The 18,512-nt window shown below is 43.0% G+C and overlaps 1 protein-coding gene across 4 annotated transcripts in view; it reads right to left on the minus strand.

Moving 5' to 3' along the window:
- Positions 1-18,512, minus strand: part of CTNND2 (catenin delta 2) — a 938,532-nt gene that overhangs the window by 403,290 nt on the left and 516,730 nt on the right. For all 4 annotated transcript variants that reach the window (XM_034959739.4, XM_034959737.3, XM_034959738.3 and 1 more), the window contains one exon: positions 14,608-15,169. In XM_034959739.4, coding sequence (XP_034815630.1) covers positions 14,608-15,169 — 562 coding nt within the window. The remainder of the gene's footprint in view (positions 1-14,607; positions 15,170-18,512) is intronic.

The following is an 18,512-nucleotide window of genomic DNA, read 5'->3' on the forward strand; positions in this document are numbered from 1 at the left end:
TATTAGAAGGATTTGCAGCATTCAATGGGAGATCACATAACCTTGGGAGAACTGCGTAGCTGAAAATTCAGCTCCAACTACTTGGGTTTTTTTTTTTTTTTTACATTTCAATTTTCATTCCTTAGAATAAGATTAATTCTCAAATCTTAGTTTATTCCTCAAAGAATCATCTAGAAAACTTGCTGAAAATGCTGACTTCTGAATACAACCCCCAAGAGATTCTGATTAGGTCAGCCAAGTGGGATGCATCAATGTACATTTTAATGGGCACCCCCAAGCCTCCTGGTTCTAATGCTGGGATCACTCTGTGAGCCATCTTGCCCCAAATAAAGGAGAAAAAGAGGAGATGGGCATATTTATTTTCAAAAAATAAGCATCTAATGTGTTACACCTTCCATTTATCATTTGTTGCTTTATTCAAACAATTCCACTTAATACAGGTTATGCCAATTATTTTACTACATTAATAAAACAGGTCCATGCTGGATTTTTTAAATTGGAATCCATTCATATTATTTTATTTATATACTCTATAATCTATGACTCTCTAATTTAATGCAAATTCACCTGCCTTTACAAAGAAATATATTTTTCCATGTTTTCATTTTGCAGTATCAATATAGTTTATAAGGACATACTGCCATGTAACTGGTGTCTTCAAATTTAGCATCCAGTTTCAAATGCTTATTTGCAAAGAAATGGAGGGAGAAAAAGAAGGGTCTAAATGACATAGTATTCACATAGCCAGAGTGAGCAGGCTTAATGTGTTTGTGAACAGTTCTTTCATTATTGAGATAAAGTGCTGTTGTATGGAGAAAAAAGTAAATTTCTTATGATATGAAGAAAAGTCCAAAATAAAATTGAGGTTTTTAAAAACTGTAAGGTCAGTTAATGCATTGATAATTATTAACGAAACTACAACTTTGAAGGGCAAAAGGGAACTTCTATAGAGAAGGGTGGGGCCTGGACTAGACGCCAATTTTTCCCTTGCAAATCTACACTGCTGTTGTTCCTTTGTGGACACCCTGATTTTAGGGGTATGTCCCATGATGATAGGTCAGCATCGCTAGGCAACATGGCTTTGCAGGTAGTCAGCCTGTACTCTGTGATAGTTGATGGCTTTGAAATAGCTATTTTCTGGACTTTGAACCTCTTAAAATGTTTGGCTTGATACCTGTTATCATGAAACTCCAAGGGGAAAAGGTGATATCAGCATATAAACACTTTGAGATATACAAAAACTAACATAACTTTGGTTAACATTATCTCATAAATGTGTACTAGGTAAATTGTTGAGAGGTGCAAATATTACATCTTAGATCTGAAGAATACCTCATCATAATAAAACTTATCTCAAAGAAGGCACATTAAGAAAGGTGTGCCTCAAATGCTACTTCAGGAGTATCCATGAGGAACTGGGCACATTCACATCCTTCCTTCTGAACTCTGTTTCCTGAGATTGACTTGTTTTATTCTCGATTTTTGCTTTTGACCTAAATCAAAACTCCAAAGTCTCCTTCCTAATCCTATGTTAATTCAAAACTTAAATTTGCTATTTAAAGGGCCCCAAAATATTTTCCTATGTATTCTGAATCAAGCCTATCAACTGAATTTCATTTGCAAATGATCATTACTTTGTTGTAATTAATTTGACATCTTATATCATGTTGTTATAAATGCAAAGATATAAAGACACATTTCTCATATAGATTAAGAGTCATATTTCAGACTTACGTTTGGAAGGAACATTGTTAATTCATATGATTTCAAAGATAAAATTGCACTGAAACCAAATAATTCCAGTGTAACAGGCCATCTGATAATATAAAATGATCTTATTATAAATCTGTTTTTGGAAAGAAAGAAATGCCCTCCTATTTCATCATATTTCATAAATGTTAGATTTTCTTATATTATACTAACTTAGTACAGCTTTGCTGCTTTCACTAATAACTTGAATACTATGCAGTCTCTGGCAGCGTACAAAACACAGAATTTGTTCCTGTAACTTTGCTGATGAGGTTTTCCGATACAATTTATTGTCATGATGAAACCTCATCACACCTTTTACAAAATGAATACTGTAAACTATTGGGACTCAAATACTTTCCAGCAAAAATAATTTAAAAGTCAAAATCACTGCCCAGGACATCATGGTAAGTGTGTCCATGTGATCTCATCCCTAGAAAAGTATATGCCCCTTGTTCCTGTACTTTCTTTTTAACCACAAGCATCTATTCCCAAACTCTTAGGAAAACAGGCTTCCTTTGTTCAGTTCTTTTTGTGACAGGCAGGCATCTGGAACATAATGATAGTGGTAACAGAGTATAATGAGTAATGTGGGGTCCTGTATCAAGCTTTGCATTTTTACTTGCAGTGGAAGGTTGTTCTTCCTCTCTAGTGAAATGGATGGAGTGTAATACCCCACACCTCATGCATGGCTTCAACTTAACAAAGAACCGGTAGGAACCTATGGCTAAGGTGGTATTGGTAATAGTAAAACATATGAAGTACACAGGGATGGTTTGACACCTGCAACCAATATCTGTTTTGGGTTTCCTATCTCACAGGAAGTAGAAAGTAGCACCAAATTTACTAGCCACGTATTTTGGTGTTTTTCAAAATGCCACAGGCATATGAATGCCTTAATTGGAATGCAGGTTCTGGCTCAGTGGGTTTGAGGAAGGGCCTGAGGTTCTTCATTTTTAGCAAGTTATCAGGCAATGCTGGCGCTGCTGGTCCACGGACCACCCTTTGAGAAGCCAGGACATATTTGTCTAGCTATGAATACGTATCTGGTCTCTAGGAGCCCCGGAGACAGACCATCAATGCCGTGGTCTCTCCTGCCTCAGTGCTAGGATTACAGGTGTGATCCACTGTGCCCAGCACTCCTGCTTTGTTAGGCAAACACAAGTGGCCTCAATAAAGGCACAGTTCAAGAGTATAGCTAGACACTGGCAATGCAGGTACTCATCAGCTTGGGCTCTGGAAGCACAAGCTGTGCTGGCCATGACAACTGTGACCATTCTATCAGCTGCTGCAGAGTGACTGATCTTAGCTACAGTTGTCCAGGCCCCACACCAGGGGGACTTCAAAGGCCTTAATGAGCAGGATAGCTGGGGCAAGAGTCACTTCTAGTGGGGAAAGAGCATCTTTCTATCTCTAGGATGGACTTTTTTTAAGACAGGGTCTCACTATGTTGCTCAAGCTGGTCTCAAACTCCTGAGCTCAAGTGATCCTCACACTTCAGTCTCTCCAGTAGCTGGGACTACAGGGGACCCACCACCATGTCTGGGTCAGGGTGGATATTTTAGATATGGGTGGGCTGGAACATTTTTGCTATGATTATGGTGTTTCTTGGGTGATTCTGGAGAGGCAAGTATCTAGGTTCCCTGCATTGCCACAATAACCACATAGGTAAGGATAGCTCAGGGCTTCTCAACCCTGAAAGAACATGCACAGCATTTGAATGGGAGACTTTTTTAAAGAGGAGTGATGCTGTGGGTGCATTCCAGACCAGGACCTCAGGGGAGGGGCCCAGGGAATGGAATAGTTCAAAGATTCTCCAGGCTTCTCCAAGAAGCATCCAATCTCTGGATGGCTAGGGGTCAAACTAGTAGATTTGGGGCTAGATGTAGGATCTTGAGGAGCATGTGTCAAGGTTTGGTCCTCAGCAGAGCCTTTAAGGCTGAAGCTTCAGAATATCCCCAGAAATATCCATTCGTGAAAGTGAGGGAAGGAAAGAACCTCTTCTTAGATGAGGTTTTAGTGTCAGAAGTTTGCAGGTAACTTTGAAAGTAGAGGCTGCTTTTTGCCCCTGGCATGCTACACCTAGGGGCATGTCCCTAGCATGCCTCCTGCTGGGAAGTCCCTGGGAGGTCACAGGTTGTGGCCAGGCAGAGATGGCAGGACATTTCCTGCCTCTGCCTTTTCCCTTTCCTTCTGCAGGTCTCTGGGCTGGATCAAGCGTTATGTCTGAGGAGGGTGGGGTCAGTGCTGTGATGATCACGTGTGTCTTGTGAACTCTTGCTATAAAGAACTACTGTAACCATACCCTTCAAGTGAGAGACAGTCCTGACTGAAGCTAGGGAAAAGACCCCTAGAAAGACTCTACCCAGGCACCCTAAACCCTTCTCAGCTGAGATCAGGTAGAATAAGAAATTATGGAGTGATCGAAATTTTGAATTTGTAATATCTTTGTACAGAAGAACAACATAACTTGACATCAGACTTGTAACAAAAGTCTTTTGACATGAGCATGTAAAGAAATTTAATCTGTGAAGGTTAATTTCTACCTGGGAGAAGCCTTGTATTTAAGATTTGCTTCAAACTACCTCTCCTTCCTGGGAGTAGCTTTTGGCAGCTACTAGGAGGAGTGGGCCCAGAGTCTTCACCACCACAGTCTTCTGTTTGTCCTGATTAACTACAGATGCAGGGCGATCTATGACTCGGTATTTTATTCATTAGTGACTTACCAGAGTTTTTAATGGGCATATTCACACAGATATTCTTCCTTATCAAGGAGGGGGATAAAATTCAACGAGTGGCATTTTATTTCTCAACAGCTGTGTCTCAATACCCCATCAGTGCAATATTCCAACAGTGCATCTGGAGTCTGGCTTCCAGACCTCATTATTATGGATCACTATGAATATTTCCATGGAAATAATCCAGAACAAGGTGCTCCCAATCTACTTGTTTTTTTTTTTTTTTTGTTACATCAAGATGCAAAGCAGACCTGTGGGCTGAAGCTTCAGAGAGCCCAGAAGTCTCCATTCTGCTTTCCAGAGTGCTGACTGCTGTGGGAACTAAGCTAAGTATTCATTTTTGATTATGTGGCTTCTGCCCATCAAAGGGGTACAGATGAACTTTTCAAGGTATGAACAGGAATAAGGCTTAACAAGCAAGAATAGGATTAAACATGCAGTTGTCTTTGTAAATCGGTTCAAATATTTTGAAAAACATGTAAACGAAGATGTTTTACATCTCAACATCCTAAACAGAGGCCTTTTTCCTCAGATTGCCTAAGATAGGTAATAGGTAGGCTGCAGAAATTCCCTTTAAACCATTAGACATTTAGCTTCTAAAATACGAACTGAAAATGTATTCTCCCTATATCATTTTTTTCTACTTCTTTGTATCTTTCACCAACACTCACAGAGTGACCTCTGTCATAACTCCAGAAGAAAAAGACACCCTAACTCTCAACATAATTTAGAGGGAGGAAACGACAAATAAACAGCTTCACAGATTAGTAATTCTCTGTATTTATATTTTACAACCTCTCTATATCAACATTTTATTAATTTTTATTATTTTATTCAACATAATATTCAGCATATATAAAATGAGTTGGAGAAGAGAGAAATTCTGTTATGTAATAAACAGTTCTAAGGAGAACTAAAATTTTCCTTTGATTCTTTTCCTCTCAAAAGCTTTAATATGTGTGTATGTGCATGTATATGTTAAAGTTCAATTAGTTATTGGGTTATGTATGTATAATGATCATTTGAATCGCAGTTGTATTCATTAAAACATTAATTTTCTAATTGAATACAAAATTGATGAAACCAATCTATAGCTAAAATTCTCCCACCTCCTTTTTCAAATGTTGTCATTATCCAGATAATACTGTTAAACAACCAACTGGTTTTGTACCCTAGTGATGTTAGTGATGCTTTCTAGTACAGAAAGTCAATTTGTTTTGACTACATACAATAAATACTACATGTCTGAAAAAAGCTACCAAGTTGGGGGAAAGGGGACTGTTTTTGGTCATGTGAATAACAACAAGCGAACTGACTACTAGGGTCTAAATGTTTGTGCTCTCCTCGCCCCCCGATTATGTTGAAAGCTAACACCCAGTGTGATGGTGTTAGGAGGTGGGGCCTCTGGGAGGTGATGAGGTCATGAGGGTGGACACGTCATGAGTGGGATTAGTGCCCTTACACCCGAGAGAGCAAGGTGAGGACACAGCAAGAAGGGGCCATCGATGAGCCGAAAAGTGGGCCCTCATGGGACAATGAATCTGCCATCACCTTGATTTTGGACTTTCCAGCCTCCAGAACTAGGAGAAATAAATCTCTGTTGTTTGTAAGTTACACAATTTATGATATTTTTTATAGCAACCTAAACAGACTAAGACACTGACTCAGCCATGGAAAAAGCTGTGGCATTATCTGCTTCTAACCAGCTGAGCTTAAGACCTGAATGATGAATGCCTTTGTGTGTGTGTGTGTGTGTGTGTGTGTGTGTGTGTGTGTTTTCATGTATCTCTGTGTGTGTGTGTGTGTGTGTGTATTTCTTATTCTAAAGAGAAATAAATACTGACTTCCCCTTTCTACATCAATTTTCTATTTTGGTCTCTCTTTTTCATGCTACTAATTCTTTCCAATTCCTCAGTAATCTTTGATAATTTATCATATTTGAGAAAGAAAAATCCAGTGACAGCTTCTTTCCACAGTGTCAAGGGCAGTATTTTCCACTGTGCATTCTTGAGTTAGAATTTCTGGAGGGGAAGGCAGGGCATTCAGACTGGCAGTCTTCCTTCAGAATGAGTGGGGGGTTGGGGGAGCAGTCCCAACTTCCTCATCACTCCATACGCTTGTACTATCTAATGTAAACCAGCATCTATAACAGAAGTCTAGAAGTTTCTTCAAGAGAACACCTCTTAGAGTAAGCACTGGCTACAGGGTTGCCATTTTGGTAGGAGAGATGTTTGTCAGGGGGTGCCAACTTAGAAGTGTCTTGAACACTGACTTTCAATGAATCCCTCTATCTTCAGCCCATCTCTCCCCAGCCCCACCCCCTCAAGCTCAGCTCTGACCCTTGGGCCTGTCCAGGAATTCACACAAGACAGCCAGTCCACCTCCAACGTCCAGACAGTGCTCATTCTCAAAAGATAGCACTCCTATATTTTAATTGCTTATCACTCTACTTTCTAGAAATTCTTAACTTGGCTTGCTTGTCGGTGACACTCAGACCCTGGTCTCTGTGCTTTTGTCTCCTTTTTTTTTTTTTTTGAGAAGGAGGCTCATTCTGTTGCCCAGGCTGGAGTGCAACGGCACGATCTCGGCTCACTGCAACCTCTGCCTCCTGGGTTCAAGCAATGCTCCTGCCTCAGCCTCCTGAGTAGCTGGGATTACAGGCACGCGCCGCCACACCTGGCTAATTTTTTTTTGTATTTTTTAGTAGAGACAGGGTTTCACCATGTTGGTCAGGCTGGTCTCGAACTCTTGACCTCATGATCTGCCCACCTCAGCTTTCCAAACTGCTGGGATTACAGGTGTGAGCCACTGGGCCCAGCCTCTGTGTTTTGTCTCTTTTGTGACTTCATTCCCTATTGTATTCCTGTACTTTTATTTTTTGAGGTGTCCGGGAAATAGGGGAAACAAATGAGTGGGCAGAGGATGCCATCTTGAACAATTATCTTAGGTAGTTTTCATTTTTTTAGGGCACATTTTCTCAGTTAAAGCACAATCGAAGTCATATCAATATCAATAATATTAGAAGAGCTTTCACAGAATTCTATATAAAGATGCCACTTTCCTACCAAAGAACAAAAAAAGGATCTGTTAACCCCCATTTGATTTACAAGGCTGCTATGAGGTAGGAAAAGAATGGTAGATATTAACTTCTGTGAAGGAAACAAAAATGAAAGACACCAGAAGACATTTTGGGCCACCTCGCAATCCCAACTCTTAGTTCCAGGCTTAGGCATTAACTTGCCATACAGGAGTGTTAAAATTGCACTGTTCCCATTTCAGTTTGAGCTGGACATCAGTTGGATAGAAATTGGATAGGAAGGTAAGTAGAATAGAGGTGCTATATCAAATGAATTTACAAAAGAAATGTTTCATTACCATTTCTGTGAGTTCTGGACCTGTAGGCAGATGAATGCTATTAGACTGGGCTTAGCATGTATAAAGGATGGAAGGTTTGCTGAACCTTCAGCAAAGGCAGACCTCATGTCTGCCTTCCTGGGAGGTGGGGAATTCCAGAGAGATGAGCTTGCACGAAGCCACTGAGATATGGATTCCCTACTATAACATGGGGTCCTGGAATTCCAGAGGGTAAGTGGCTGGCTGAATAATTGCTTTGTTGGTGGAAGCAGGAAATGGTTGGTGTGTGGAAATCAGCCTGTACTCCCCAAGTGTGTTGAGGTGTAGGATGACACAATGCACTATGCAGAAGAGAGACCCATATTACATTGATTCTAAAGACAGCTGGGGCAGGCAATGGGTTCCTAATGCTTATGAGGAAGGGGCTGGAGCCCAGAGGCATGGCCAGCAGGGAAGGCAATGAGTCGCTGTCGTTGGGGGAGTGCCCAGTTGGGTCTAGTTCGAAAGAACCCCTGGAAGCTCCAGTTGAGAGCAAGTCAGCCTTAACCACCTTTACAAGGTTAAAGTTGATTGATATCACAGGTTGATCATATTTTAATTAGTAAATGTACACTGGAATTTTTTAACTTTAAGTGACAGTGGGAAAATCTAAATATCTAGCACTATAGTGAGCAGAATGTTCGTGAGAACTGCGCAATGCTTGTCCACGGCACGGGAAGATTAGCTTTCCAAAATGAATTGAAAGGAGCAGCAGGAGCCAGATATCATGTTGCATTTTGACCACATCCCAGGAGCTGTGGCCTAAACAAACTCGCTCATTACCCCAGTAGACTTCACATTTCCTTTGAGAACCTCACTGCAGAGACTGCGAAGCTTTCATCTAGGACTAGACTCTTTTTTTTTTCTTTCTTATATAAAGTGTACCTGGAAGCCTTAATCAGTCAGGGAATGGGTCTGAAATCTCTAAACAGTAAAGATTCAGCATTTACGTGCACGATCCACTCTAAATACTGAGTTTTATGTCCATTTGACTGGGGGACAAGTTAGACAGGCCTTGACCAAATTCCTCTCCATATTAGGTCAATTTTGATTTAAATCATTGGTTAAGAGTCTCCACTTCATTCATTTCAATTTTACCTCAAAATAAGCTTCTGATGTTTGACTCAACTTCAATGCATGTCTACAACTCGTATTTCTTTTCAAAACAGGATTAATTTAGCTACAAATCCTGAAAGTGAAAGGATTATGTTATTCTCTTTGTAAAAGTGAACAAAAATTGGTACTGGTGAAGTTACAATCACACATTCAATAGGATGTCGACAGCTTTTTTAGATACTATTATTACTTTCTTTAAAATAATGAGTCACTTGAATAAGCTGAAAATTTATATTGCATTTCTACAACCTTCGTGTTTTTCTCCACTGACACAAAAATATACAACCTCTAACTATGCATCACGTACATTTAAGACTACAGAGATTCTGGGGTCAAAGCGACGTAGGTTCAAATCACATCCCTGTCATTTCTAGATGAGTAGCTTTGGGCAAGGAGGTTATCATCCATAAGCTTCAGTTTTTAAATCTGTAGATTGGGGGTAAAAATCATGTCTGCCTCATCAAGTTGCTGGAGACTACATGAGATGTATTAAAATAATACATTTAACTCTTAATTTATAAAAAAACTAAACAAACTTTGGGTCAGGAAAAAATATAAAAAGTAGGTTCTGTTGCTGACTAGCCTTTTTCTCAACCATTTATAAGTGATAATTTTTGTATTGTCCCATTTCAAAGCAAACAGGAACGAGTTTTAAGAAGCAGTGAAGGACTACTTCACTGGCTTCCAAAGTGACATTCCCTGCCCATTTTTTCTTTGTAATTCCAGCTTCCACACACTGCCCAGAACAAAGTTTCTAACAAGCACATATGACCATGTCAGTTGTCTGCTGGATGGATAAAATGCTAAGTCCATTACAGTGGGATGCAGCAACCTTATCTCCCTCTGCGCCTTCATGTCTCACCACCCCTACCACTCTGTCTTTGCTCAAGAAACACTGAGCTGCCAGTTGTCTTCCCCTGCCTCCCGCACCCCACACACACCCTCTCAACTCTGACTTTGTTCTGGCTACCGCTTCTTTCTAGGTGCTCCTTTATAGCTTTGCTCTGGGACCACTTCACCAAGGAAGCATGCCAGGTGCATACTGAACCCCACTGTAAGATGCTCCGCTAGGATGCTCCCATAGTAACTAGCTTCTGTCTGACTCTGCACGGGGTTTAAAACTGCCCATTCCTGTGGCTGTTCTGAAACTAAGTCTCTTGAAACCAGGGGTTATACCTCATTCAACTGCATATGCCCAACACAGACACTGACATGTTCTGGGATTCAATAAACCTGCTGTGTCTGAAGCAAAGATGGATGTCTTCTTCCTTGCACACCCATGGTAGTGTGGTAGGTATTACTAAATAATATGAGTTAACTTCTATTGAGCCAGAAAATGTGCTAGTACTTTACATATGCTACCTTACTTATGTGCAAAAGTATATGAATAGATACAATGGTGACCCCTTTTATCAGGGAATAATTTTAAGCCGGTGAGCAATGAGCCTACCAGCCTTAAGGAGCTCCCCCAAGGCACAGTTGGCTTTCCACTCAGGTAGCTCTATATGATAAAAAGCAGATACGATTTTTTTTAATAAAAGAAACGAAATTTTTAAACCTATCCAGGGATCTTTGGGTTCTGATGACTTAACATCTGAGAAGTTACACTCTGTAGGTTGAATCTGAATTGTAGTGTTTTCCCAGAGAGTCAGAACTCTGACGTTTCTGGTCAGACTTTCTAAGGTTTGGCTATCAGGAAGATCCAGTGCAAACTGTGAATGTGTGTTGCCTTACCAAGTGCCCACTACAGTCGATGACCCGAAACCCTCAGATAGAACTTCTAATTTCTGGAAATGTTTATAGCGAAACAAGAAAAACTTGAAAAACTCTAACCTGCATATATCCCACTTTCTACTGGCTACGTGCACTTTGATTCTGACAGATATCACCTATGCAAAACCAAGATCTTAGCATTTACCAGAACTACTCCCAGACCACCCGGTCCCTCTGCAGCCCACTCCCTCTCAATTGATGGTGACTCTATTCTTCTGGTTGTTGGGTGGGTGGTATCCTTGAGTTCTTTTTCTCTTACCTTCATCACCTAGTGCATGAGAAAATCTCAGTGGCTACACCTTATATATACATCCAGAACTATAATACCCGCTTCCATAATGTCCAATGCTTCCATCTTAACCCAAACCATAATCACCTCTTGCTTAAATTACTGCAATCAGCTCCCAACTGACATTCTTGCTTTTGCCTTTAATCCTGATAGTCTATTCTCCAAATGGCAGCCGAAGTAACCCTGTTACAAACTAGATCAGAATGCATTACTCCTCTGCTCAAATCCCCAATGGTGCCCATGGGTTTAGCAAAGGCAGCATCAAGTTCTCCACAAGACTTACAAGGCCTCTCAGACTTGGCCTTCCACTCCCACCTTGCTGACCTCAAGTCATGTGTTTGCTGTTGTTCTCTCTGATTAATCCCCGTGGTCTCCTTGCTACTCAGCAAACATATCAGACACACCCCCATTTATAAGCCCTTGAACTTGCTGTTCCTCCTGCTTAGAAAACCTTCTGCCCAGATAGTCATAGGGCCAGCTCACTCACCTATGTCAGGACAGATTCAAAGTTACCTTCTGTATAAGTACTGTGTACTAACTAATGGCATCACTGGAATCTAAAAAACAAAATATTGGGGGCCAGGCGTGGTGGCTCACGCCTGTAATCCCAGCACTTTGGGAGGCCGAGGCAGGCAGATCACGAGGTCAGGAGATCGAGACCATCCTGGCTAACACGGTGAAACCCTGTCTCTACTAAAAATACAAAAAAATTAGCCAGGCGTGGTGGCGGGCACCTGTAGCCCCAGCTGCTCAGGAGGCTAAGGCAGGAGAATGGCGTAAACCTGGGAGGCGGAGCTGATAGTGAGCCAAGATCACGCCACGGCACTCTAGCCTGGGTGACAGAGCGAGACTCCGTCTCAAAAAAACAAAAAAACAAAACAAAACAAAACTATTGGGTACTATGCTCAGTACCTGGGTGACAGGATCAACTGTACCCCAAACCTCAGCATCATGCAATATACCCAGCTAACAAACCCAGAGAGGTACCCCCTGAATCTAAAATAAAAGTTGGAAATTATATATTAAAAAGTCTCTTCCTAATTAGAGCCTTCCCTGGCCATCTATCATAAGTATTTTGATAATTTTCTGTCTTCCTCATTTGAAACAAGGCCAAGGATTTTGGCTGATTTCTTATCCCTAGGATCTAAATCAATGGCAGTACATAAAAGGTGCTTAAAAGTAATTATTGAAGGTGGCTAGGTGCGGTGGCTAAGGCCTGTAATCCTAGCATTTTGGGAGGCCAAAGCGAGCAGATCACTTGAGGTCAGGAGGTTGAGACTGGCCTGGCCCACATGGTGAAACCTAGTCTCTACAAAATATACAAAAATTAGCCAGGCGTGGGGGCAGGTGCCTGTAATCCCAGCTATCGGGAGGCTGAGGCGGGAGAATCACTTGAACCCAGGAGATGGATGTTGCAGTGAGCCGAGATCGCACCACTGCACTCCAGCCTGGGCAACCGACAGAGTGAGACTCTGTGTATATGTGTGTGTGTGTGTGTGTTTGTGTGTGTGTGTGTGTGTGTGTGTGTGTAGAATGATGAATTAGTGAAAGTCACTACCTATCCTGTATCCACCCTTCCTAGTCATCAGTGACAAATCTCTAAAATCACAACCCCGAAATTCCAAAAGCTGTTTTGCCATCTCTTGACCTAACTGCTCTTTCAACTAGCAAACCAAGTAGCTCCCAACTTCACAACGCCTCGAATGGTATCAAGCACACGAAATCAGGCATGGAGGTCTTGGAGTTCCAATATTCCTAATCTCTCAGAAGCATCGAGTTTGTCCCTTATACCTTCCCTGGGACATAGTTTGCAACCTAAGTGCAATACAATCTATTTTTACAATGTACTTTTACTACCTCTTCTTAGATGCAATGATAGAAGGAGCTGTTGGCTCTACTCAGCTCCATTCACCCTCCCCTGACCTCTCCACAGGTATATTCAGCCATGTGGGCCACACTCTCGATTGCTACTGAAATGATAGACTAGAACATGCAAAAGTCTACACAAATCACCCATGGGAGAAAGAACTGGAAGCTAAGACTCCTGATTTCTTTCATGAGGTAAGTGTAAGAAATGAAATGGCCTCTAGTAGGACGCCTGGACTCCCTGCGCCTCAGTCTCCTCTTCTCTGTGGTGGTGCGCATGGCTGAGAAGGGTGTCATGGAGTCTCGTAAGAACTCTACCCATCTCCCCCTTCTTGACGTGATCTGGTAACTTATTTTACAAAAGCATTTACATGAAGTTTCAGTACATGTTCACTCGCCCCCTTTTCTAAGCAGATCGCTACTCCTGAGTCCCTACAGCATAAAGATTTAGGTACTCATACTGGGTTGGCACTAATAATTGTCTACCTCAAAAATTCTATTTGAGAGAGAGGCAGTGAGTGAGAAAATATTTTCATTTCAGTAAACGTAGCTAGCACAATTTTGTGGGCAGCGGCACCCTAGCCTGCATCCTGTTAGGCCAGGCCAGTCCACACTGGCAATTACTGTGCTGAATTAAAGAAGCCCTTGGCCACCTGCCTCATGCATGCAACAAGTTCCTTTTTTAAATCCTATTTATCTTCACAGTCATCTATTTGTGTCAAGAAAGGAAGCATATGAGCACAGCATCTGTTACTAGAGTGACACAATTACCAAATCCTTCTGTAAGGGAAAAAAAATTCACAATAAATCCGGGTTAGTTGTCAGGTGTTTCAGAAGACAAAACATTAGTCTTTCAATCATGGTGTCTTGTTTAAGCCGAGCATATGGTGCTAACAGCAGAGAGGCACCAGCGCAGCCTGGTCGCTGACGGGCATAACGACCACAGAAATGTCACCTCCTCTAAATTGGCAGAGGAAAGCAGTTTTCTCTCCCCAAGCCCAGCCCCTCCCTCCCTGTAATAAAGCAGGTACAAATTTAAGGGGACTTCATCATTGCTAACTTTGTCGCAAATGTTAGGACCCAAGTACATCCAATGACAGGTATGGGAGAGTCCTTTAGTTTTCCCAATAACTAATTTAGCAAAGATGTAAATAAATTCAAGCCAAAACAAAAGGGTAATAATTCAAGGCAATTCATTATTAATTATTTCCCCACTACTATTGAAAACTATGTAAGCTGAACGTCTAATGTGAGAAAATCCCTTACTTTTTCCACAATGAAATGTAGACAACTAAAGGTGACCCTGTCAATATTGCAACTGTTACTTGTTTTGCTTTTTTCTGGATACCATCAACAGGTCTATGGGATGCTTTCCTAAATGTGTCTTACTTTTATGAGTTAGTCTTTAGACTGGGGAGAGGGCAGAGAGAGAAGAGAGGAGAGAAGAGAGTGATATAGGTGTTAGAGATTGAGACACCACATTACTCCGGAAAAGAAGTCACTGACAAACTGTAGGGAAGATACTGACTTGTTCCAGGGAAGCCCTGGCGTTCTCTATCTCCTGCCACTACTACAACCTGGCAGACAGCGCGCCCGGCTTCGCTTCTGCTCAAGCCGGGCTGCTGCTTCCGCGTCCCCGCCACGCGCCCAGGTGAGCCGCGCCAGGTGGCAGCGAGCCTTTACCTGCCAGGCTGCCAGGCCTCTGGAGGGTGGCCGTGGCATACAGCTCCTGCGAGTGCTTGCTGTACTGCTCGGACGCGTGGACCAGGCGCTTGGTGGGCGACAGGGTGGCGTACGTGCCGATGGTGGAGCTCAGCTGGTGGATGGGCGAGGAGGAGATGGTGGACTGCACGGTGGGGGGCGAGGTCACGCGGATCGGGGACAGGCCGGCCGAGGACACGACGATGTTGATGGGCGAGCTGGTGCTGTAGGACTTGGCCAGGCGGCTGGGCGACTGCTTGGGCGAGGAGCCGCGCGGCGCGGCGTAGGTGGCGCCCTCGGGGGCCGAGCCGCCGCGCTGCAGCTTGGTGGGCGAACCGCCCTGGGGCGCGGCCAGCGGGGAGCCCCCGCGCGGCGGCGCGGGCAGCGTGGAGCTGGAGTAGTAGAGCGCGGCGGCGGCGGCGGGCGGCGCGTCGGGCAGGTGGAAGGCGCTGCCCAGGCTGGGCGCGAACGGCTCCCGCGGCGGCGGCGGCGGCGGCGGCGCGGGCTCGGGCCCCGCCAGGTGGCCGGCGCGGCTGGTAGTGCCCTGTGCCCGGGAGAGGAGAGAACACGCGCACTTAGCGAGGGAGAAGCACACGGCCCACCCGGCCCAGCCCGGCCCCGAGAGCAGAGGCACACCGGGGATGCCGCGGGCGCCCGGCGGCTCTGCGATCCCAGCTGCGCTCGGGGCGGTACGCGAACCTGCGCCCCGAACTCTCCTGGGGCGGATTTCTTGTCCTGACACTGGCACAGGCCAGCTGACTACTGGAGGGAAGTCACGTTTGACAAATGAGACCTGTGTTTGCTTACATGTAGATGTTATTTCGGAAACAGCAGAAGCATCGCATTAGTCACATAAAGATTTTTAAAGGCCCCCCCCCCCCGACAGGGCAATCATGATCTCCCTGGTCGCAATCACAATCTGTTTGTTTTAATGAGAAATTCGGGCAGTAAATCTTTTTCTGTCCCCCACTCCCCACCCTTGCCCCAGGTCATTTCATTACATACACTTTCTACCTCTGAGATTGGCCGAGTTACATACTTATCTGGAGAACATCAAGAATAAACATACTTCTTACAGTTTATTCTGTTGCTATTGTCGCGTGGATTCTTCTTTTTGGACAATGAAAAGTTAAACGGAGGGAAAAATACTAAGTCAGAATGAATTCGCTTCGTCTTTTCAGCATTAAAAAAAATTCTAGAGGAATTACAGCAATTGGAAATGAGAATGCTAAAAAAGCCTCCCTTTTCTAGATTTTAATACTGGGCTCCCAATCTTTCAGCATCTTTCTCTCTCTAGCTCCCTTTAAGAGCCCCCTGCAGCTGTGTCTTCAAATTGAAAGCCATTCGCCTCTCATTTATTTACAAGAACACAAAAGACAACAAGGGCTGGGGAGGAGCTGGAGAGACAGTTGGAGGGGAAAGCACTTTCCTTGAATCTTGTCCAGAGACAAATTTGCATTCGAATGAAAACACTACATTGTCAACCACTTCTGGGCAGGAGGTCTCAGATCTTCCAGGCTTTCCCCGGGGAGCAGAGAGGATTTTGAGAGCCTGCTGGTGTGAAAAGGGAGTAGGATTGTACACAGAGTTGGAGAGAAGCTGGGAAGGAGGGATTTGAAATGAGGGATGAGAGGTGGGTGGGGAGGAGGACTCCAGAGAGATCAAGGGAAGGGAGGAAGAGAAGATTGAACAGATGCTAGCCATTAAAAGTTTCAATTATGCCTCTCTACCCGTTTTGGAATGGCAATTGGCAAATAATAGACTGGGCACTTTCACTGCACATACACAGGCATTCCAAATTTTATCTGGGATGTCAAGTTCATATGCAGATCTGAGGGAGTTAATTGAGCAACATCAAAATTCTCTATTAGGAGCAGCCTGGCATAGGAAGTAAACAGTTTGGTGAGAGGCTTTCTCTATGCAGAGTGTGTGTATGTGTATGCATATGTATTTATGTACGGTATATATATTTTAAATATTCTCACACACACATGCAATCCATAAAGCAATTATTTTAATGTTAAGAGTGAAAGTAAAATGTAAGCTCCATGAGTTTGTTCAATGATGTGTCCCCAGCAACTAGAACAGGGCCTGATTCCTAGCAGAGACTCCAGGAATATTTGTGGAATGGTTCCTCAAGTTAGTCTCAAGGCTATGAGGGTCTTATATGTGGAGGATGGGTGACGAACACTACAGATGTGGGTGTGCTTACTCTGAGCCCCAGAGAAATAGTCTAGCTTCATCCAGAGTCATTGAGGGGGGGGGTGGCTTTGATGCAATTTTGCTTCTCTCCCAGTGGCAGCTCTGAGCATGAAACATGTATTAAATAGATTGGGCTTCTCAAATCTAGTTGTATATTATAATCTCCAAGGGTGCTTTTAAAAAAAATCTCAATCCTCATGACTTACCATTGCCATTTAATTCAGCATCCCTGAAGGTGAGACCATATATCAGTTTTTTTTTGGAAGCTCAGCAGGTGATTTCACTGTGCAACCAAGCATGAGTCCCACATCCCCCTAGAGCAGTGGTTTTCAAAGGGAGGTCCCTGTTCCCACAGCTGCAGCATCATTGTGGATGGTCTTTTCAGCATTAAAAAAAAAAATTCTAGAGGAATCAGAGCAATCAGAATCATATCCCACCATAAACTGAACAAACTCTGGGGGAGGGGCTGAGGGATCTGGGTTTTAACCAGTACTCTGGGTGATTATGGTGCTGGTCAAAGTTTGCCAACACTGCTCCAGAAGACACTTGGATTTGGAGGGTGCGGAGTGGGCCCCAGAGTCTGCATTTCTAACAGTCTCCCAGAGCAGGCAAATGCTGCTGCTCTGAGAACTACCACTAAGCTGCAGACATTTTTCCTCTGAAGCTCTACTGGGGTTCCCTATCAACTGGGGCCTGAGCAACACTCAGCCATGCAGAACACAGCTGGCAAGTGATGGAAAAGCATCCGACAAAAATTTCTGAAAACCCTTCCCACAGGAACAAAATGAGAAGAAAGAACCCTTTCTCTAAGGTTTCAGGAGCACTCTCTGCTCCCTGTTTACAACAAAACAAAAACTTTTTGTTATGTCTTGGCTATGTAACATTAATAAAACAACCTTAGAGTACACTAACGATGCCATTACCAAATAGCATAATTTTTAATAAATACTAACTAAAGCATACCAATGTAAATGAGAATATTAAGTCGGTATTCATTCTAATATTTAAATATTAGAACATGTATCCTGTGAAAACCTTAATGCTTTTTACAAATACTTTATTTTTCTTGTAATCTGTCAAAACATCTAGTCTCAGGTGTACTAAGTGCTGAATACGACTGTCTCCTATGTTTTCTTAAATGCACCCCAAATCTGTAGAAGTCTTGACAACTGCCACATGAGCTGTAGACATTTTGACAAGCTACGGCAACCAATTTGAAAGTCTTTTAGATATTATAGGATCTTGGTAAAATTGTGCTAATAATTTTGGCATGAAAAAAGGAAAAGTATAAACAATAAAATTTTATATACTGTTTAACATAGTAAGTGGTATTGTCCACTGTGTACTAAAATGCACTTCCAAAAAAGCCTCCTGAATCCATTTGCATAAGAAGCCATCATCAACTAGAGCACCTTCTCAGGAGCACCAGCTACACTGGTGAGTTACCAGCAATGCTTTCTACAACGTAGAGAATGTTCTCAATCCGTACTGCTCAATATGGCACCGCTGAACACATGGGCTGATTGACAGCTTGAAATGTGGCTAATCAGCTGAGGAACTTCAGTACACACTTAACTTTAATTAAGTTAAACAGCCACATGTGACTAGTGGCCACCTTCTTGGACAGCACAGTTGTCTAAGCTCCTCTGCAGTTTACAATAAATAAACCAGGGGTGCTATACTCC

Source organism: Pan paniscus, chromosome 4, assembly GCF_029289425.2.
Source record: "Pan paniscus chromosome 4, NHGRI_mPanPan1-v2.0_pri, whole genome shotgun sequence".
NCBI classification, from domain to species: Eukaryota; Metazoa; Chordata; class Mammalia; order Primates; family Hominidae; genus Pan; species Pan paniscus.